General features: G+C 44.1%; 1 protein-coding gene across 16 annotated transcripts in view; it reads left to right on the forward strand.

The window, feature by feature from the left end:
- Window positions 1-22,912, forward strand: part of SRPK2 (SRSF protein kinase 2) — a 261,992-nt gene that overhangs the window by 26,398 nt on the left and 212,682 nt on the right. For 7 of the 16 annotated variants that reach the window (XR_012334180.1, XM_073810176.1, XM_073810179.1 and 4 more), the window contains one exon: window positions 12,043-12,097. Coding sequence is in view for 14 of the 16 variants with exons in the window: in XM_073810176.1 (XP_073666277.1) it covers window positions 12,043-12,097 (55 nt within the window). In the remaining 2 variants the exon portion in view is untranslated. Of the gene's footprint in view, window positions 1-11,279; window positions 11,422-11,713; window positions 11,957-12,042; window positions 12,098-13,917; window positions 13,977-22,912 lie in introns of those variants that run through there. The other 9 variants (XM_019940565.2, XM_019940568.2, XM_073810184.1 and 6 more) reach the window with 8 other exon arrangements.

Here is a 22,912-nt window from a genome sequence, read left to right on the forward strand (position 1 = left end):
CTTCTGACTGATTGGCTCTAAACGAGGGCTTCCCACAACCCCTCCTCAGAACAGCTCACAGAACTCAGGAAGGCATTTTACTGATTTATTATAAAGGATACAACTCAAGAACAGCCAAATAGAAGACATGTGTAGGACATGGTACTGGGTGGTGGGGTGGTGGGGTGCAGTTTCCATGCCCTCTCTGGGCTCCCCACCTCCCAGCACCTTGAGACTTCATTGCCTGGGAGCTCAAATCTCCTTTGAGAGTTTTTATAGAACAGTTCAGTTTCCAGCTCTCCTCCCCTCCCGGAAGGTCAGGCGTGGGGTTGAAAGTTCCAACTTTCTCATCATTTGGTCCTTCTGGTGACCAGCCTCATCTTGACAGGCCTTAGGGGCCCTACCTAAGTTGGCCAGGTGTCATCTAAAGGGGCTTACTGGGACTTCCCTTGTGGCGCAGTGGTTAAGAATCCGCCTGCCAATGCAGGACATGGGTTGGAGCCCCGGTCCGGGAAGATCCCACATGTCGCAGGGCATCTAAGCCCGTGCGCCACAACTACTGAGCCTGCACTCTAGAGCCCGCGAGCCACAACTACTGAAGCCCACCCACCTAGAGCCCGTGCTCCGCAACAAGAGAAGCCACTGCAATGAGAAGCCCACGCACAGCAAAGAAGAGTAGTAGCCCCCGGTCTCCGCAACTAGAGAAAGCCTGCGCGCAAGCAACGAAGACTCAATGCACGCACACATACATACATAAAATTTAAAAGGGGGGCGATTATTATTATTATTTTTTTTGCGGTACGCGGGCCTCTCACTATTGTGGCCTCTCCCGTTGTGGAACACAGGCTCCGGATGCGCAGGCTCAGCAGCCATGGCTCACGGGCCCAGCCGCTCCGCGGCATGTGGGATCTTCCCAGACCGGGGCACTAACCCGTGTCCCCTGCATCGGCAGGCAGACTCTCAACCACTGCGCCACCAGGGAAGCCCAAGGGGTGGGGGGCGTTTATTATGAACAACAAAAGACGTTCCTATTACTCAGGAAATCCCAAAGGTTTTAGAAGTTCTGTGCCAGGGATGGGGATCAAAGACCAAATATATTTACTATATCACCAGCACATACACCCTTACCTATTTCACAGGGTGGGATTGAGAAAAAATTTTTTTTTTTTTTTTGCAGTACGCGGGCCTCTCACTGTCGTGGCCTCTCCCATCGCGGAGCACAGGCTTCGGACTTGCAGGCTCAGCGGCCATGGCTCATGGGCCCAGCCGCTCCGTGGTATGTGGGATCTTCCCGGACCAGGGCATGAACCCATGTCCCCTGCATCAGCAGGCAGACTCGCAACCACTGTGCCACCAGAGAAGCCCCGAGAAAAAATTTTTTAATGGTCTTGAAAGCACTTTTTTAGCCAGAAATTGTATGATAAATATCTATTCCTAGCCTATTACTTTGTTCCTTGTGGTTGCTCAAAAAAAAATTGACTGACTGACCTTGCAGAGGCTTAGGTGCATTGGGAAGCATGCCTAAAATGAAGTCTGACGGGATTATATAGCTATACACATATGGTAGATTGTTGTAAAATGACCCTGATGAATACTGTCTCCCTGAATTCATGCCCTTGTGTGGTTGCCTTTCACAATGAATCTGGCCTTAGGATTTGCCTAAAGCAATAGAATATTGTTGAAATGACATTGTGTGAGTTCTGGAGTCTACACAGCTTGTGCCTTCACTCTCCTGGGACTTGCTGTGTAAAGAAGCTTGGATAAATTAGTTAATGATGAAAGATAACATGGGGAGAGAGAAGTCCTAGCCCTCTAGTCCCTTCAAGGCCCCAGATATACAGATATGGTCACCTTGGGCCTCCAGCTCTAGCTGACCCAGCGGATGAATGCAGCAGCATGAATGACCCAGGTGAGATCAGAAGAACCCACAGAAGTGTGAGAAATAATAAACCATTGTTTTAAGCTACTAATTTTGGGTTGTTTTACAGCATAGGCAACTGAGGCAACACCCAGCTTGTGATGACCAGATTCTTTAGATGTTAGGTGATGATGAATGTAGTGTTAGGAGGGGGATTGGAGAGGGAAAGGATGAGAACTAAAGAAATGTCTGAGGAGTCAGAGACAGGAGGTACTTATATCACCTTGTATGATGACATCAGAACATGCTGGCTTCCTCTTTGGTAACAAACAGTGCATGAGAAGAGACATCAACTTGTTATGTCACTGCCTGTGATGAGTCAGAAAAACATGCCTTACATACCCAGAGACTAAAAAATATAATTGTCTATAATTCATAATTAGGTATATCTGCTTCCTCACCATTTTGTCAGTCAGGTTATATTACTTGTAAAATCAGAATGATGTCACGTTAACAATCTGTATCGTATAAAAGCAGACTTATGGGGCTTCCCTGGTGGCGCAGTGGTTGAGAGTCCGCCTGCCGATGCAGGGGACACGGGTTCGTGCCCCGGTCTGGGAAGATCCCACGTGCCGCGGAGCGGCTGGGCCCGTGAGCCCCGGCCGCTGAGCCTGCGTGTCCGGAGCCTGTGCTCCGCTAAGGGAGAGGCCGCAACAGTGAGAGGCCCGCGTACCACAAAAAAAGAAAAGCAGACTTACGCAATTGGAAACTGTGTTGTTGTAGAAAGCATGAATATATTTTATTAACAAGTGTATGTGTTGCCTTCACTTCTTCTCCTCCTTCCCCCACCCTAATTTTTGTTGAGTGGATTTCAGAGCACTCGATGGCAGTCAGCTTCCTATATTAACATCTAGCAAGCTGCTACTTTTTCTCCATGGTGTGCTCACGTCAGGAACCCTGAGTTCCCAGCAGGTGCTAGTAACCCATTCGTTCTTGAGAGTTCGGCTTGTGAAAGGTTCAGGTAGGGTGTGAAGAAGCGGGTTGTTTGCCTTGCGTTTTGTGTAGGTGATTCTTAAGACATCCCAGAGGTTGGACAGGAGCACCCTGAAGTTTGAGTCACTCTAAGAATAAATCTCAAAGGGATTTAATTCGGTTTGGGATCTCCACCAAAGATTCTTGAGAGAGGGTTGGAATGATGAGGTTGATGTGCCGGATATGAGGCTGCCCTAGTCCATAAGCAGCCAGTGTTGTGTTGCGTCTGTTCCTGAATCAAGTCATTTAAACCTATGCTGAGGAGAGAAATGGGTCTTGCAGGGCAATAGAAGCAACCTGGGGAAACAGAGGCCTGTTTGTCTCCAGCTGCCCGGAGGAATATGTGCTGGGGTGACTGAGTATCCCCTAGATGGGACACAGCTGCCCAGTGGAATATGTGCTGGGGTGACAGTATCCCCTAGATGGGACTGACCTCAATTTACATTGCTGTTTCACATTAGTTCAACTGTACAGAAGAACAGATTTAAACTTCCCCTTATTATCTATTCAACATCACCTACTATGTACCAGGCACTGATAGAGGAATTAAGGACACAAAGTCTGTCCTCAAGCAACAGAGTCTCGTTTTCTTTAGCACTGCAACATAAAAATTCTGAAGCTGAGATTAAATTACAATAGTGTGGAGTTTATTGGCTCTCTAACTTTTTTTTTTTTTTTTTTTGTGGTATGCAGGCCTCTCACCGTTGTGGCCTCTCCCGTTGCGGAGCACAGGCTCTGGAGGCACAGGCTCAGCGGCCATGGCTCACGGGCCCAGCCGCTCCGCGGCACGTGGGATCTTCCTGGTCTGGGGCACGAACCCCCGTCCCCTGCATCGGCAGGCGGACTCTCAACCACTGTGCCACCAGGGAAGCCCAGCTCTCTAACTTTTAAAAGTTCTGAGGATCAGGTATGAGCTCCTGGAGTGTCTTAGAATCAATGCAATTATTGGTACAACCACTTTGGAAAACTTTCAGGCAGTGCCTGCTGAAAGTGAGCACACACCTCCCCTATGACCTAGCAATTCCATTTCAGGTATGTACACATTTCACCAAAAGACAGGTAGGAGAATATGCATAGCAGCACTATTCATAGTAGTCCAAACTGGAGACAACCCAATCATCTATTGTAGCCATTAGAGAGAAAGCAGGAACTATTTACTTTTGTATGGCAGTTAGATTGTTTTAATAAACACAAAAAATATAAGGTATTGATTGGTTGAAGAGGTACTGGAGAACTGAAAAAGAGTAAAGGGGACACAAATAATACAGTGATAATGCAGGAATCAGCGTCCACTCCTAGGGCTGGGGAACAAAGTGCAGAGGTAGGTTAGTAGACCTCAGAAGCTTAGAGGAGGGAGCTGGGACCCAAATGTCAGGAGGGGGTATGGCCTGGCCTTGATTGTCGTTCTAAGGAGAGACAATGAAGCCGGTTTGAGGAGCACCACTGAAACTTGAGACTGCAGCCAACTGCTTCTGTAAAGGGCCTGTGCCAAGATGATAGTGACAGGAACAGCCAGCGAACAGGAGGGAGCAAGTCCTTTCTCTCTTTTCCAGCCTTCCAGTTTCCCTCTAGCTCCCCCATCTGGCAGAATTAATGGGCATCCGCTGGCAACGGAGAAATGTTAGCTGAGTCACAGCTCCCTCATTACAAAGCTGAGAGTAGAAGGGTGAGTTTGGGGTTGAGACAGTAGTTTAATAAATAGCAACAGTGAATTAAAAAAGCGGTGTATGCATAAAATGGAATACTATACAACAGTGAAAAGATTATTAAACACAACACATGGCTCAGTCTCACAATATAATATTGAGCAAAAGAGACCAGATGCAAAAGAGTACCTGGTGTATGATTCCATTTCCCATAAAACTAAAAACCAGTTAGCGTTAATCAGCAGTGTTAGAAGTTAGAACAGAGGTAACCTTGGTGGGAGCAGTTACTAAGGAGAGACAAAGGGGGCTTTCAAGGTACTGGTAACCTTCGATATTTTTAAACATAGGTGTCTTTGCTCTATTGTACCCTTGTGATTTATGCATGTTTCTGTATGTATATTAGGTAACAATAAAAAAGTTTAAAAAGCAAGTTCAATTAAACACTATAATAATGAGGATTATAAAGCTGCTTTTTTTTTAAAGCTGCTTTTTAATGGTAAAAGTATATCTTATTTCCAGATACAATGCCTAAACCTACCTGAAGGTGACAAATACACATGTTGAAGAACTGATTATGAATTATGCTTGAACAGAATATGTGTTTAACTGTGAGCAAGATCATCTTCAGTTTCTATTAGATGTTTTTTTATATTAGATTTTATATTGGATTTTTAAACCAGTTACAGTAAAATGGAAAAGCAAATTCTTATACTCAGAGAGTTCAAATATTTGAGAAATGAGTATTCTGTCATGGCTTTATCCATGTCTAAAAACTTGAAAGAAATGGAGCCCAGGGTGGGGAATTTCAACATAGTCATTATGGGCAGACCATTTCATCTATTTAGATATGTGTGGACATATTAGTCAGTATTCTAAATCCATCCTAATCCAGCCCTGGGCACATCTTCAGGAGTCATTTTTTTAAAAAATTTTATTTATTTATTTTTGGCTGCGTTGGGTCTTCGTTGCTGTGGGCGGCGGGCTTTCTCTAGTTGCGGCGAGCGGGGGCTACTCTTTGTTGGGGTGCACAGGCTTCTCATTGTGGTGGCTTCTTGTTGCGGAGCACGGGCTCTAGGCACGCGGGCTCAGTAGTTGTGGCTCGTGGGCTCTAGAGCACAGTCTCAGTAGCTGTGGTGCATGGGCTTAGTTTCTCCGCGGCACGTGGGATCTTCCCAGACCAGGGCTCAAACCCATGTCCCCTGCATTGGCAGGTGGATTCTTAACCACTGCGCCACCAGGGAAGTCCCAGGAGTCATTTTTTAGCTGGTTTATGTAAGAGTCACATAGAGAAGGCATTTTATTTATAATAAATTTATTACTATTGATGATTTTCTCTAGGTAATCTTTCTAATCTGCATTCCTTTTTCTTCAGTCTGAATGTTAGACTGAAAATTCCCTTTCATGTCTAGTATTTAGACAGTATGAATGAGAGGTCTCGAAGGTTTCTCACTTGCAAATCAGAGGCACCAAAGGAAAGAAGGAATGAGCCCTTGTGGTGGTTTAAAAATGTGTCCACACACTCGCTGATAATTCTCCCTATAAGAAGTGGCTTCATTCCCCTCCTTGGAGCGTGTGCTCTACTTGTTTCTAATGGATAGAATGTGGTGGAAATGGTGGATTGTGACTTCTGAGAGTAGATCATAGAAGGCATTGCAGTTTCTTCCTTGCTCTCTCTGGGGCCACTTACTCTGGGGGAGCCAGACACTCCAGTAGCCCTATGGAAAGATCCAGGAGGGCGAGTAAGACCTCTCTGAAACAGCCAGCAAGGACCTGAGGACCCCTGCTGACAGCCATGTGAGTGAACCATCTTGGTGACAGATCTCTCAGCCTTCTGCAAGCCTTCAGATGACTGCAGCCCCAGATAGCATCATTTTCCAGCTAGACTGCTCCCAAGTTCCTGGACCACAGAAATTGTGAGATAATAAATTCTTGTCGTTTTAAGTTGCTAAATTTGGGAGAGGTTTGGTGTGCAGCAATAGATAAGTAATACCTGTCTTAATATGCATATAAATATGAATACCTAATTTTGGGGGGAACACTTAGATCCTTCTCTAAGCGTTCTATGTGAAATAACTCATTTAATCCTCACAACAAACGTATAAGGTAGGTAATATTACTCTGCATTTTGCAGATCAGGAAACCGAGGCACAAAGAAACTGAGAAACTTGTCCAAGGTTAGCCAGCTAATGACAGAACTAGGATTTGAACTCTGACCGTTTGGCTCTACTATTCTGTGCACTGACTTCTGTGTTACACTGTTATAATGGTGCTAGTGCCACTGAGAAACACACTATAATGAAATTACAAGCAACAGGCTTAATTTTCATAATAGAAGGTGTACATAAGATATAAAGAAATTTTTCTAAAAAGTTAAAAGTGTTGGGGGACCATTAGAAGGAGGCTAAAGGCCCCAAGATGCATTATATGACCTCTCAAGTCCGATTCCAATTCTATGACATAATAAGTATACCTTCTAAGATACAACATGATTTAGTAACTCTACTTGGAAATATTGGAGTGCAGTTGGATTTATAGCATTCTTTAATTTTATTTTATATTTGATAAAAATTAATATGATGTGTTCATCTTGAATTCCATTGTGCGAGGTTGGGGAAAAATGCATACGTACTGCCCTTTTCATTTATTTTGGACTGCTACAGAAACCTACATCTAGTTTTAATACTTTCCCTTCTTAATTATAATATTCACATAATTAATATATGTATAAATAAATGATGGTAGAAAAAATTAAACTCCTGTTATTGTGTTTCTTCTTTTTTGTATTTCCTTCAAAATGTCATTTTACATTTTGAGGCATCTCAAAGAAATTTTTAATTTCCAGATCAGCAGGGACTGGGTTTACAATTTATCATTCTTTAAGCATCTAATATAGTATGTGTAAAGTTGTTCATTAATAATTAGGTTGGTGTATTTTAATTCAATAAATTCACAAATATTCTCGGTGGCAAATATAGTTCTCTCCTAATTTATAGAAGTAAAAAGCCTGGCAAGATCACCTTAAGGTGGGGAATTCGCTGGTGGTCCAGTGGTCAGGACTCCTTGCTCTCACTGCCTTGGGCCTGGGTTGGATCCCTGGTCAGGGAACTAAGATCCCTCATGCCACACGTCATGGCCAAAAAAAAAAAAAAAAAAGATCACCTTAAGGTCTTTAAATAAGTGTTACCAGTGAGGCCTTTCCTAAACACCTTCGCAACAGATTGCTGTTTTGTTTTGTTTTGTTTTTCTTTTCCTAGACGCTATCACCATCTAGTAAACAGAGTATATATTTTTGCATATTTATTTTGTTTATTTTCTGTCTTCTGGCAGTAGAATGTAAGCCTCATGAGGGCAGGATTTTTGTGTGTTTTCCATGCTGTAGACTCAATACCTAGACTAATGCCTGCTATACAACAGGTGTTTGATAAGTATTTGTTGAGAATAAATGAATGCAAAAGATCCAGCAGATTGGGTATGTGTCTCCCAACTAATGTTCATGATAATTACTATTTATTGAATATTATCTTAGTAGATTATCATATTGATCTGGGATGATTGGTATTGATATTATTACTGTTTTCCAGATGTTGTAATTAAGTAACATACTCAAGGTTATGCAAAAATTAAGCAGCAGAGGGACTTCCCCGGTGCCACAGTGGTTAAGACTACACGCTCTCAATGCAGGGGGCCGGGGTTCAATCCCTGGTCAGGGAACTAGATCCCACATGCATGCCACAACTAAGAGTTTGCATGCCACAACTAAGGAGCTGGCAAGCCGCAACTAAGGAGCCTGCCTGCCGCAAGTAAGACCAAGCGCGACCAAAAAAAAAAAAAAAAGCCACTAAGCAGCAGAAATTGGTTTCAACATTAAGCTGAGAAAGAAGCCAGTCACAAGGCCACAATGGTAGGATTGCATTTTTATGATCTGTCCAGAATAGGCAAGTCTATAGAGACAGAAGGGAGATGGTTGGCCAGGGCTTAGGCAAAGGGAGGTTGGGGGAAATGGTGGGTGACAACTAATGGGTATGGAGATTCCTTTAGGGGTGACAAAAATGTTTTGAAATTAGATTGTGGTGGTGGTTTCACAGCCATGTGAATATATTAAAAACCATTGAATTCTGTACTTCAAATGGGTGAATTGTGTGGTGTGTGAGTTATATCTTAAGCTGTTAAAAATAGTAAAGGAAAATGGTTTCAAACTCAGATTTCTTTGGCTTCAAAGCTTCTGATCAACTTTTAGAAGGAGCAAAAACGGGAGAAATGGCTTGTTCTAAGACTCAGTTAGGGAAAGCACAAGGTTTCCTGGAATATCTTGTTCCAGGAAGTAAAGAGGTGCTCAAAAATGGATTGGGACATGTCCAAAGACACTGCAAGTTGAAAGCATCTTCCCTGGTCAAATATGGGACAATTCAAGAATCAAAACTCAAAGTGACAGTGTTTACTGTCAATATTGATACTAAAGACAAAAAACCCCACAAAAATCAAGCCCCAAATAAACAGAAAACAAAGGGGTGGCAGGAGGAATGAAAGCTCACCTAATTAACATAGTTGGAAGAGATGGAAGGATAGGATTATATTGTCATTATTCTCCAACCACTATAGTAATACTTGATTCAAGCAAACATCATGGATGGATGCTAGCCCATGGAGTGAAGGATTCTTGGGGGAGGATACTCACACAATCTCAAAGTATTACCCCACAGGTTACTTTTTTAAAAAATTAAGGTGAAATTCATCTAACATGTTAATCATTTTAGAGAGAAGAATTCAGTAGCATTTAGTACATTTCCAGTGTTGTGCCACCACCAGCTCTACCGAGCTCCAAAACATTTTCATTGGTACAAAATAGAACCCCTTATCCATTAAGCAGTTGCTCCTTATCTCCCCTCCCCCCAGCCATGGGCCACCACTAATCTGCTTTCTGTGGATTGGCTTATTCTGGATGTTTCATATAAATGGAATAGAACAATAGATGACCTTTTGTGTCTGGCTTCTTTCACTTCGCATAAGGTTTTTGAGGTTCATCCATATTGTAGCACCTACCAGTACTTCATTCCTTTTTATGGCTGAAAAATACTTCTTTGTATGTCGATACCACAGTTTGTTTATACATTGGTGGATATTTGTTTCTAAACTTTTGGCTAGTATGATTAGTGATGCTATGAACATTTGGGTACAAGGATTTGAGTACCTGTTTTCAATTCTTTTGGATATACACCTAGGAGTGGAACTGCTGATAATTCCATGTTTAGGTTTTGGAGGAATTGTGGAACTGTTTTCCACAGTGATTGCACCATTTTACATTCCCAGCAGTAATGTATGAGTATTCCAATGTCTCTAAATCCTCACTAACTCTTATTTTTCATTAAAAAAGAAATTATAGCCATCCTAGTAGGTGTGAAGTGATATCTCATTTTGGTTTTGCTTTGCATTTCTCTAATGATGCTGGGCATCTTTTCATGTACCTGTTGGCCATTTGTATATCTTCTTTGGAGAAATGTCTGTTCAAGTCTTTTGCCCATTTTTTACACAGACTACTTTTTAAATACGAAGGAAAAAAGGTACCTTTACCATGGAGAAATGATTACATATAACATCACCAATAATAGTACAAACTGACATCGTATCCCTCTTGATGCAGCATACTATGATGAACACAACCTCATCTATACAGTGTACATGACAAAATTATTTAACTTGAATCTAATAGGGAACAGATGAATACAAACTGAGGAACATTCTGCAAACAGAATTGAATTCTTCAAAAAAATGAATGTTACAAAAGAAAAAAAAACAAGAAAAAAAACGGGTTATTCTAGAGTAAAGGAGCTTAAAAAGACATGACAATTAAATGCAATGCATGATCCTTGATTGTATTCCGGATTGAGAAAAAAGTCAGCTAAAAAGGACATTTCGAAAATTTGAATATGGCCGCTGTATGTTACAGATAATAGTAAAATGATATGAAATTTTCTTGGATAATGGAATTCTGATTATATAGGAGAGTATCTTTGTTCTTAGTAGATACTTATAGAAGTACTTAGGGGTAAAGGGTAAAAGCCTGCAAAAAACTCAAATGATTGATCATAAACAAAACAAAACCAAAAACCCGTACACACGGGGAAGGCAAATGTGGTGAAATATTCAAAATTGGTGAATATGGGGTAATATGGGTGGCCACTGTATTTTTCTCATAACTTTTCTGTACGTTTGATATGTTTGAAAATAAAAAAATCGAGAAAGTAAAAAGCTCTTCAAGTTCAAGCAGCGCTGTTCTAGTGGGTTTAAGATCTTTATAGTAAGGTTAGCTACTCTGATCAGTTAAGAATATAGTTGAGAGGGTAAATGGTCAGGATGAATATTTTTCAAAACTATTATAATTATTTAAATAAACAACGGATCACTGCAGTTATTTTATCCCCCAATCAACTTGATTAGAGTCAGGTAGGCCTAAATTTGAATCATTGCTGGGTAAACTGTTTAACCTCTTCAGGACTCAGTTTCCTCTTTGTAAGAAATAACTCCTTGGTGGGTTGTTGTGCTGAATTGTTAGACACATGGAATTTATTGAACTGGACCTTAATTCATGTGCAAAAGCTTAATCCTACTATCTGTGCTATTTGCATCTTTTCCTTCATTACACTCAAGCAATCCTGTGGGGTAGATAAAGGTGAGAGATAAGATGACTTTTCCAAGGTCACACAGCTAGTGAAAGACCCAGGTTTCCCAGCTCTTGGTCCTGTGCCCTTTCCACACCCGCCAGAGAGGAGGAAGCGGCGCTCATGGGGATGCAAGGATGTAGAGGAGCAAAGGGGGAGAAGAGGCCGCGTGAGGAGAGGTGGTGTGAGACCCGCGGAGGTGCCGGCCAAGGAAGGGCGCATGGAGAAGCGGGCGGCGCGACCCGCCGGGGTGGGTAGGAGAGAGGCTGTGGTTGGAGAGGGAGGGTCGCGCAGGCCGCGTGCCCAGGAGGGACGGGAGGCCTGGGCCAGCCGCAGGGGCGCAGGAGGCGGAGGCCCGGGCTGCGGGCTGGGGTGGAGGAGGCATGGGAGGGAGTGGTGGTGGTCGTGGGGGGGGTCACTTCCGCACAGGTGGGCTAGGCGGGTGGGTGCGGGCGCGCGGGCGGGGCCGGCACGGGGGTCTCGACCCCACCGGGCGGGGGGGTTGCGGGTTGGCGGGCGGGGCGGGGCGGGGGCGGGGCCGGCCGGGGGCGGGTTTTGTTGGGCCCCCCGCGGGAGCGGCGGCTGCGGCGGCGGCGCAGGCGCGGTTCCCGCCTCCTCCCGGCCGGCGGAGTGAGTGGAGGCTGCAGCTCGGCTCGGCTCGGCTCCCGCGACGCTGCTGCCGGTGCAGCTGCTGCCGCTGCCGCTGCCGCCGCCGCCGCCGCCGCCGCCGCCGCCGCGAAGCCCCCCGCCCCACTTCCCCCGCGTCGGGATGAGCTCCCGGAAAGGTGAGTGGCCCGCGGCGTCCCCTTCTCCCCGCCACGCGGCCCCGCGCCGGCCTGCCCGACCGTTAATGTGTGTCTTCTTTCCTCAGTGCTGGCCATTCAGGCCCGAAAGCGGAGGCCGAAAAGAGAGAAACATCCGAAAAAGTGAGTCCACGCCGCGCTAGCCCCCGGACCCCCGCCTCCGCCCGGTCGGGGTTAGCCCGAGACCGCGCAGGGGAAAGTTGCCCGGATTCCCGGGGCGGGCGGGCGGGCGAGCTGATCCCCCGGGACGCCGGCTCTCGCCTCCTGCGCGCCCCGCGGGCGGCCCGGGGGGAGGGGCGGGGGGAGGGGCGCGCGCGAGCCCGCGGCCGGCCCGCCGAGCATCCCCTGACCCCGGGCCCCTGGGGCCCCCAGTCTCCGCGGTCGTTGGGGGCGGACGGGGAAGGAAGCGCCGGGCGTGCGCACCCTCTGCTGCGCGCCGAGGTGGCCCGGGGGTCCCGGGCCTTCCTGGGAGAGGAGCTGGCGCCCGCTGCCCGGGCCCCGGCGCCGCGTGCGGGCGTGAGGCTGCGGTATCGCTCCCACCTGGGCGCCGGGGCCCTAGAGGAAGAGGAGCCGAGTGTGTGTGTGTGTGAGAGAGAGAGAGAGAGAGAGAGAGTGTGTGTGTGTGTGTGTGTGTGTGTGTGTGTTGCCTCCTCTTCCTCTCCGGCCCCCGCCTCTCGGCCTTTCTGCTGAAAACCGGAGCTGGTTGTCAAGTGGTTTGCCTCGGGCGTGTTCCTGGCACGAGTTCAGCTCTGAAACCTGTGCGTTTCGGCGCTTGGTTTTTTTTCCGAAACTTTCTGCCCGGGCCGAGCGTGACTTCGCTGCGACGCGGCTGCGCCCGGGTCTCGGGCTGCGCGGGGCGGGTGGGCGTGTGCGCGGGCGGTCCTCGGCGCGGCTGCCCAGCGCCTCATTGTGCCGGGAGGCGATGAATAGGGTGGTGATATTTCAAACATGCCAGCCGCCAGCCACCTCCAGCCTGGCCGCGGACCGGAGTGGGAGCGGCCGGCGCCCGGGAAGCCTTTCCTGGAGAGCGGCTCCGAGACCGCAGAGCGCCGCCGCGTCTCCTTTCCCTTTCTTTCCTAATTTTGAAGAATCTACCAGCGTAGATTACTCCTCCTCCTAGATTTGTGGCTTCACTCTTCCATTTGAGAAAGAAAGAACTCTGTGGTATATATTTGGTATTATGGGGATCGTCCGTGATCATCTTTAAATAAAATCACGAAGCATTTTTGGTTGGTTTGTTTTCTTTGGGGGACTAGCCTGCAGCATTCCTAGGCTTTTTCCCTTCTTCGCTTTGGTCTCAGCCTGGCGAATTTCATAACCGTTGGTGGCGTCTATGAAAACTGCCTAAGTCATTACTAATGTGATGTATCATGACAGGATTTGTGTTCATTCAAACCGGAATATAACTTGAAATTATGTTAAGGATTTCATAAAATGTAGATACCGACATAATAAAGCCTTTCTTAAAAAAACAATTAAAAAAAAACTACTAGAGCGAGGGAAAAATATTTATTAAGGGCTTGACCTGGTGGGTAAAAATTAGATGTTGGAGTCTTAAGATGTTAAATCTCAATGGATATTTGTTAGTTTTAGATGCTTTAAAAATTAATACTAGTAATCAGAACCTTATATTTGGGATTTCCTTTGGTGAGTGATGGAAATTTAGTCCATAAGTAAGGAGAACTGTAATGTTTAGGCTCCTGAGTTGGGGCACAACTTTCAGTTCAAAACATTTATTCCCACATAGCCCATTTTGTTAAGAAAAGTTAAAAGGAGTTGAAAAAAGCATCCCCCTAGTTTTGGGGATGGCTCTGTGTGTGTGTGTGTGTGTGTGTGTGTGTGTGTGTAGGTGGATATATATAACTGTATGTTTTTTATATATATATGTACATGTAGAAAAACAGTTTTAGTTAAAGTCACTGTTTCATATTTTCATATTTCAGGGTATGACTTTCCTAATGGCCAGAGCCTTTTTTGGTGTGCTGCAGTTTGGATTTATGTGGTATGTTTACAGAGAATTAGCATATATCCACGGTATTCAACTTCTACTCTCACAGGTTAATCTATTAGCTTTTTTCGTTGTCTGTTGTAGTTATGTGACTAGATTTGACAGAAACGCCTCAGCCAGTGACTAAATGAACTGGTCAGTCTGCAAGGACCAGGAGGAGACCAGCCCCATTACATAACTGTTTGAGGCAGTTTTTCACTTAATTCTTTGAATCAAGCCAGTATTATTTTAAAGGAATCCTTGATGTGATTGATTTATTCATATATTCAACAAGTGTGTGCATGCCTTTCCTGGGAAATGGTGGTAGAGCTTTGAACAAGGCAAGGCAAGCGCCTCACGAAGCTTACATTCTATGGGGGTTTTGGAACCCTAAAGCGAATGACAAAGAAGGCAGTTCCAGACAGTGCTCAGGGAGAGGGAGAAAATGAAGATGGGGTGCCTTAAGTATAGTGATAGATGACATTTGAAAACCGTGCCAGTCTATTTGCTGTTTGCTTTACATGCGTTTATCCCTTTTGATAATTCTGTGAGGTAGGCACTGTTGTTACCACTTTACAGATGAAACGGGGGTACAGCATGAGTGAGTAACATGTCCAGCTATTAAGTTGAATCTAAGCAGGCTTGGACCAGAATCCACACTCAGTTCTCTGAGGAGGTGACATTTGAACGGAAGTTAGAATAAGGCGGAGGAGATGGGAGTGTGGCAAAGGCCCTGGAGAGGAATGGGCTAGGAATGTTGGAGGAACCCAAAGGTCAGAGTGGCTAGAGTGCTACCCAAGAGGATGGTGAGGGGGGAGGAGTCAGAACGGGTAGGGCCTGGCCTTGTAGGCACCTGGGAGGCATATGGATGGGAGTGGCAGGATCTGATTCCTGTTTTGAAAAGAGTACTGGCTGTCAATGTAGAGAATGGATTATAGCGGGTGGGGAGAAGTAGAAACCGAGAGCTGGCCTTCCATAGTACGTGGGGAAACCATGATGACTTGACTCTGGGTGCACAGAGTGGCACGGGGGAGAGGTGATGGTAGAGGGACTTCAGGAGACTCGTAGCCTCGGAGGTATTCCTCATTTTACAGACAGCTCTAATAGAGGGTAAGGTCACACAACTAGCTTAGTTTGGACCAGAATTCAGGTCTCCTGATGCCCAGTGTTTTTGCTTTTTGATTAATTCTCCAGAGGAGGAAAGAGAGTAATAGATCTAATTTTAAACTATATTAATATAATGACTGGCAGACTTGCATTATGTGACTACATGGGCCTGGCTTGATGTAATATGATCTACTTTTGTCATATGCTTGTATGTGCAAGTGGCACTTCATTCATTTTAATTCAGTTCAATTCTGTGAGCTTTTGTGAATTGCGCCAGTTCCTATAGGCAGCCTTTTTAGAACACTAGAATTTGTAGTTGTCAGAAATAAGATTATGATTTCTGAACTGAGATTGTTAGCTTGTCAGATTGTTCCAGTGAGTTTAGTTTGCTAATTATTAATTGTGCTGCTTTGTAACAGGCAGCAGGGAAGAGCTAGCAGGGAAGACCTAATTCTTAAGAATTAGCTAAATCACATGGCTTGGGATAGATTTTTGCTTTGGGGCCTGTGCATATGTATAAAATGTTTTAAAGAATTTTTTTGGTTTTTATTGATTTTTTTTCCTCACATGTAACTTTTTTCTTGAAACATAATTCACATACTGTAAAATTGGTTTTTTAAGAATTTAGTTTTTAAAGTGTGTAACTTGCTGTTTTTTTAGTATATTCACAAAGTTGTGCAACTGTTATCTAATTCCAGAATATTTTCATCACCCCCCCCCCAAAAAAACACTGTACTTGCTTGTCATTCCCCATTCTCCCTTGACCCCAGCATTCATTAATTTATTTTCTCTTTCTATAAACTTATCTATTCTGGATGTTTCATATAAATGGAATCATACAGCATATGATCTTCTGTCTGGTTTCTTTCTCTTAGCATAATGCTTTCAAGGTTCATCCATGTTGTAGTATGTATTGGTACTTCATTCCTTTATATTGCCAAGTAACATTTCATTGTGTTGATATTACTGTGTTGTAGTTATCCATTCATTGATGGACATTTGGGTTCTTTACACTTTTTGGTTGTAAATTACTTTTTTAACACCTTTTTTTAAAAAAATCTTTTTTAAAATTTATTTTACTTTATTTTTGGCTGCATTGGGTCTTTGTTGCTGTGCGCGGGCTTTTTCTAGTTGCGGCTAGCGGAAGCTACACTTCGTTGTGGTGCGGTGGCTTCTGTTGTTGCGAAGCACGAGCTCTAGGTGCGCGGGCTTCAGTGGTTGTGGCTCGCGGGCTCTAGGCGCGTGGGCTTCAGTAGTTGTGGCGCACGGGCTTTGTTTCTCCGCGGCGTGTGGGATCTTCTGGGACCAGGGCTCTAACCCGTGTCCCCTGCCTTGGCAGGTGGATTCTTAACCACTGCACCACCAGGGAAGTCCCTGTTAGCATTCTTTTTTTTGTTTTTGTTTGTTTGTTTTGCTTTTGCGGTACGCGGGCCTCTCACTGCTGTGGCCTCTCCCATTGTGGAGCACAGGCTCCAGACGCGCAGACTCAGCGGCCATGGCTCACGGGTGCAGCCACTCCGCGGCATGTGAGATCTTCCCGGACCGGGGCACGAACTCGTGTCCCCTGCATCGGCAGGCGGACTCTCAACCACTGCGCCACCAGGGAAGCCCCCTGTTAGCATTCTTGTACATGTCCTTTTGTGGACATTAGCACTTATTTCTCTTGGGGATATACTCTAGCAGTGGGATTGCTAGGTTATAGAAGAGGTGTATGCTTAGTCTTAGTAGTAATTGCAGAGATTTTTTTCCCAGTTATATTATGAAATAGTTTTGATTGAACTGCTTTACACTCCCACCTGCAGTGTATGAAGTTTCGATTGTTCCGCATCTTTGTAATACTTGATCATGTCATTCTTTTTAATTTTAGCTCTTCTGGATATGTACTGATACCTTACTGTGGTTTTAATTTGCATTTGCCTGAGTGATGGTTTCGAAGATCTTTTCGTATGTCTATTGGTCATTTGAAATTTTTTATTTTGTGAAGTACCTGTTTTGTCTTTTGCCTATTTTTAAAAAATCGGATGGGAAGTCTTTTTTCTCACAGAAAATTATGAGTTTTGTTGAGATATAATTTACATACCATACAGTTCATCTACTTAAAGTGCACAGTTCAATAGGTTTTAGTAGATTCACAGAGTTGTGTTAAACTGGATCTTGAAGAGCCAATAATAATTTCCCAAGTAAATAGGTGACAGGGTGAGGGCCTTCCAAGCAAAAGCAACGCTGCAGTTGGCGTAAACATGTGGAGGTGTAAGTGGCATGATTGTGTTCTCGGAATGTCAAGCAGGGAAGTGTGGCTGGGGTGCAGGATGTGGTGAGCATTGAGTGGGGCTCATTGCTGTGGGTACAGATTGAGATGTTTAGAAAGGTTACTCTATCTGCTGTGTAGAGAATGGCTGAGAGGAAAGAGATCCAGCTTCAGGTGACTGATGGGTATTAAGGGGGTAGAATTCACTGCATTTGGTGTCCAATTTAATGTGGGAGGAGAGTGGGAGGGGTCTAGGATGAATCCCAGGTTTCTGAATTAGCTAAATTTGTGGATGGTGTTGCCATTCCTCAAGGTAAAGAATGCACAGCAGCTTTGGGAAAAGCTAATGATGGCTTTTGTTAGGCAGTTACAGGTGTGTGGTTCACTTCCAGTTAGAGACATTGGTGAGTGTTAACCGCTAGAGCGCTGGGAAGAGCTCTGGTTAGAAATGCAAATGGGAGTTGTTGGGTATAGTGTTGGTGGCAGCTGGCTGAAGGTGTTGAATGTGAAGAGAAGAAAGCCATAGGTAGGGTAAAGGAGGAGCCAGAGGGATAGGAGAATCAGGAGAAAGTTGAATCACAGAAACCAAGGGCATTTCAAGAAGGGAAGAGCACAGTCTGCAAAATAATTCAAGTGAGATGAACCCTGATGGTGGCCTTTGACTTTGGCAGTTAGGAAATCATTAGAGCCCACACCTGGAGTAGTCTCAGCACAGTGCTTTTGGCCACAGGGAGCCTGCAGCCCTATGAGTGAATGGGATGACACTGTAGTCTTTTTGTTTTTTCTTTTTAAAAGGTTACTAATTGAATAAGCTTTCTTTGTGTAAAGGAGAAAAGGTAGCAAGGGAGTGGTTCCTGAGGAGTGTTTTTTCCCCTCTCAAATGTAAGCGAATGGCAAGGAGCTAGTAGAAAGGGAGAGGTTGAAAATAATGACAAGAAGGGGAATTTGGAGCAAACGCCCTGAGTTGACAGGAGGGGATGTGATCAGAGCACAGGTTTGTATTGTACGGAAGGGAGATCTCTTCTTCCTCTGAGAACAGGAAGGCTGTAGGCTGCATGTTTTAAAAACATGCTCCTAGACCTTGCAGTCTTACATAGTACATGAAATAGGCACCAATATCATACTGTCTTTGGAAAACCCAAGAAACTGAAATGCAGTGACATCTGGCCCCAAGGTTTTGGACCCGTGGTAAGTGTGCAGTAAAGGTTGGCTGTGGTTATTAGGCTGTGGTTATTGCTGTCTTATTTTTTTCTAAATGATTTGGCTGGTCACCCCAACGCTATTGCATCTCTCCATGTATGAGTATTGAGGTGTTGATTACTCTGTTTCTGCTTTAATTCCCTATTTTTTTATTTACTGTAGTTCTGAGTACGTTTTAGGTTTTGGTAGGGCAAGGGCTCTCCCACATCTCCTATATACACCTTGTCACTCTTTCCCCCCCCCCCACCTTGTCACTCTTGTTTTCAGAATTTTTTGGGCATTTCTTACATACATTAAGATTATATTTCTGAGTTCCTTCTCCAGTTTATTTTTGCTATTTAGTTTAAAATAATATATACTTTGAGGATTAATTTAGGGAGACCTGACAAGTCTTGAATTGGAAACACATTTAAAAAATTACCTTTTTTCTGATTTTATTTATTTTTTTAATGTAGATGTATTTATTTATTTGCGCTGGGTCTTAGTTGCAGCAGGCCGGCTCCTTACTTATGGGTTGCCAGCTCCTTAGTTGCAGCCAGCGTGCTCCTCACTTGTGGCATGTGAACTCTTAGTTGCAGCATGTGGGATCTAGTTTCCTGACTAGGGATCAAACCCAGGCCCCCTGCATTGGAAGCGCAGAGTCTCAACCACTGCACCACCAGGGAAGTCCCCTTTTTTCCTGATTTTTAAAATATTATGTACCATATCTGGAAACTATAGAAATATGTAAAGAAGAAAACAAACGGATTTCCTGGTGGTCCAGTGGGTATGACTTGGTGTTTTCAGTACCTGGGCCCTGGGTTCAATCCCTGGTTGGGGAACTAAGATCCCTTGTGGCCAGGCCAAAAAAAAAAAAAAGAAGAAGAAAACAAAAATGACTCACATTGTCACCATCCAGCATGATACAAATGGGACATTATTAATATTTTGTTATTTTTCCTTCTAGTCTTTTTTTCATCCCTGTGTTTTTTGTTACTTAATCATCTCATGTATGATTTTGTATGCTGCTTTCCTTATTTAACATTTTGTCATTAACATTTTTAATGTCCTTAAAGTTTTCTCATAACCGGGACTTCCCTTGCGGTCCAGTGGTTAAGATTTTGGGCTTCCAATGCAGGGGTCTTGGGTTCGATCCCTGGTCCGGGAGCTAAGATCCCACATGCCGTGTGGTGCGGCAAATAAATAAATATTTTTTAAAAAGAAGTTAAAAATTTTTTTCTCATAACCAGTTATTAGTGACTGAGTAATATTCTAATTTACTTAACTGCTTAATTTGTTTAAATATTTCTTTATTGCTGGAAACATGTTTACTGTTTCAGGCATTATAATACTTCAGCGAATATCTTTGTCTGCATTTCAGATTTTCTCAGATTATGTGGAATCTTAGAAATGGAAATATTGAGTCAAAGACAGTGAACCTGTTTAAGACTTCCAATTTTGAAAAGTTCTTTTAAAGAAGAGTCAGCAGGGCTAGAACTAACTAATTATGGGACATGAACAGGAAAGCAATAAAAACAATGGCAGTTTTACTGAAAATGTTACACTTAATGAAGACTAAGAAAGTTGGGAGAAGTTGGTTGGAGATGGGATAGAGATTTTGTTTTAGGCACACTGTATTTGAAGTGACAGATATCCTAAAGGAGGATAAGCAGAGTTGGTTTGGAGGTGGGAGGCTGGGAGTAGAATACACCTTTGAGGACAATTAGGACGGCAAGATCAGCTTACTGAAGAGAAGGGGGAGGAGAGAAGAGGGCTGGAGCCTGAAACTTGGAGAGTGCCATTGGACAGAATAAGAGAAGGGAAGCTAAAGATCAGCTTAAAGAGGGTAAATAGCAATATATGGGATAGGGAAGTTTAAGGAGAATAAGATTTGAGAAGAGTTCATTAGATTTTTAAATTTAGTTCATCATTGATGGCCTTTATATTTCAGGGGTTAGTATTTCTTCCCTCCCTCCCTCTTTCTTTTTTTAAACTTGACAGTTTGTAAAGAAATTACCTATCTTTGTCTCATCATCTGGTCCAGGTAGATAAAGTATTTTTTGTGTTGATGACTAAGAATTAAAGAGATTTTTGTCTTGCTCTGTGTTTGTATCAAAGGTCTAACAGGTCCCCAGATTTTTACCACCAAATCTTGTGTTCTGTTTTCAAAGAAAGAAAAGTTATTACCTGCAGTTGCCAGGTTTTTAAGCTTGTACCCTGCCTTGATTCCAGGAGCGCTGTCAGCCAAGGTTAAAGGTGGTACGGTCTAATCTAGGCTGGCGGCCTTAGAGTGATTTGTGTGGCTGGCTATTAGCAGGTCTTTTTTCTTTCTTTCCTTTGTTTTGGCGGGCGTGCTCTATTCCGTTGTGTATGTCTCCAGGGGAACATTTCACATTGAGTTTGTATTATCGGATACTTTATGTACCTGAATATAAGATGGCCTTGGTTGTAAGTCCCCTAACTCCCCAATGAAAAGTTTAAAATTCTATACAACTTGAAAGTATAAATTTTAGAGATATAGATGGAGTAGTCAAATGTTTAGTTATGATATTTAGTTTCTTTTTTTATAAATTTATTTATTTATTTTTGGCTGCATGGGGTCTTCGTTGCTGCACGTGGGCTTTCTCTAGTTGCGGCGAGGGGGGGCTACTCTTCGTTGCGGTGCGCGGGCTTCTCATTAGGGTGGCTTCTCTTGTTGCCGAGCGCGGGCTCCAGGCACGCCCGCTTCAGTAGTTGTGGCTCACGGGCTATAGAGCGCAGGCTTCAGTAGTTGTGGCACAGGGACTTAGTTGCTCCGCGGCATGTGGGATCTTCCCGGACCAGGGCTCGAATCCATGTCCCCTGCATTGACAGGCGGATTCTCAACCACTGCGCCACCAGGGAAGCCCTTGACTTGCTTTTTAAAAGGCTGTGTACAGCATTAATGAGGAGGAATAATTCCAAAAATGTGTTGAAATTATTTGCCTCTTTTTTTTTTGCGGTACGCGGGCCTCTTACTGTTGTGGCCTCTCCCGTTGCGGAGCACCGGCTCCGGACGCGCAGGCTCAGCAGCCATGGCTCATGGGCCCAGCCACTCCGTGGCATGTGGAATCTTCCCGGACCAGGGCATGAACCCTTGTCCCCTGCATCGGCAGGCGGACTCTCAACCACTGCGCCACCAGGGAAGCCCTATTTGCCTCTTTTAAAATTAATTATATTGGGTTGATGTCTCCTAAATTAGTATGGATTAAAGTGATTTCGGACAGTTCCCTAATCAATCGTCAGTCAATGAAGAGTGTTTCATCCCTCCTCCCCTCTCTTCTAGGTCTCACCAAGACTCCTCCGAGTCAGGGTCCTCTAGGAATGGTCATTCTATTACCCTCTGCCATCAAGCCTAGCATTACTGTAATCCTGATTGTTCATTTCCTTTTGAAGATTTTTTTTTTGCCTTATTATGTTAAAAATAAGGTACTTGAGAGAGCAGTCTATCATTATAAAGTCTTTATAAGGACTAGAATCTAAGGGAACTACTTCTTTTTTGCGGGATAATTTCTGGGAAAAGACCATGGTTTATACTTGGGCATATATGATACTTTATGCTGAGTTCTTAGCCTTACTGGATAAATCCTACAAAATGTAATGTTTTGTCCCTGGTGTTTGAATTCACTTCCACATTGAATATCTTTATAGTCAAACTGCTTTGCTGATAAGTTTAAAATTAATAATTGGCCTATCAATTCCAGAGTGCATTTATTTCAGCTAATTCTTGGACATATTCTTAATGTAAGTATTTTTAGGCATTAGAATTCTCTAGTTAGGGTCTTAGAATGTGGAGCCTAAAAGGATAGGGACAAAAGGGAACATGTGGATGAGATTATTGATGGCTTTAAATTTGGTTGTGACACACAAGACTGTTATTCGCCTTAGCTGAGCGTGGTGTGTGGGTGTCACGTCCCCTGTGGTACCTCAGTGTAGTAGATGTGCCCCGAGATGATTGTGTGAACTAGGCAGGGTGGGAGAAGGAGTAAAGACAGACTGCAGCCCAGGGATACCTCTGTAACCCCAGGAAACAGAAGTTTGAGATGTGGAAGAGATAAGACAGACAGTGCACTGAAAAGCACTGCCTGGCTCTTGGGACTCCTGTGCCTGGCTGCTTGCATTGGTTGGCAGGTGCTGTTGTTGCTTGTGACATCCACGGAACACAGCTTGCTGCTATTGTTTCTGCTGTCAGTCAGCTGTTGCCACCACTTACACAGGGAATCTTATCCTATTGATTATTTTTATTTTTAGAATATCCCGTTGATAGTTTTTTTTGGTGGGGGGTGCATGCGTGTTGTGTTTTATCCTAAAATGGGATGTAACTGAACATTAATTGCAGCACTGATATAAAATTGACTGTGTCTTTCACACCTGAAATTTATTGCATAAGGCTGTGAAT

This window comes from Tursiops truncatus, chromosome 9, assembly GCF_011762595.2.
Source record: "Tursiops truncatus isolate mTurTru1 chromosome 9, mTurTru1.mat.Y, whole genome shotgun sequence".
Lineage (NCBI taxonomy): Eukaryota > Metazoa > Chordata > Mammalia > Artiodactyla > Delphinidae > Tursiops > Tursiops truncatus.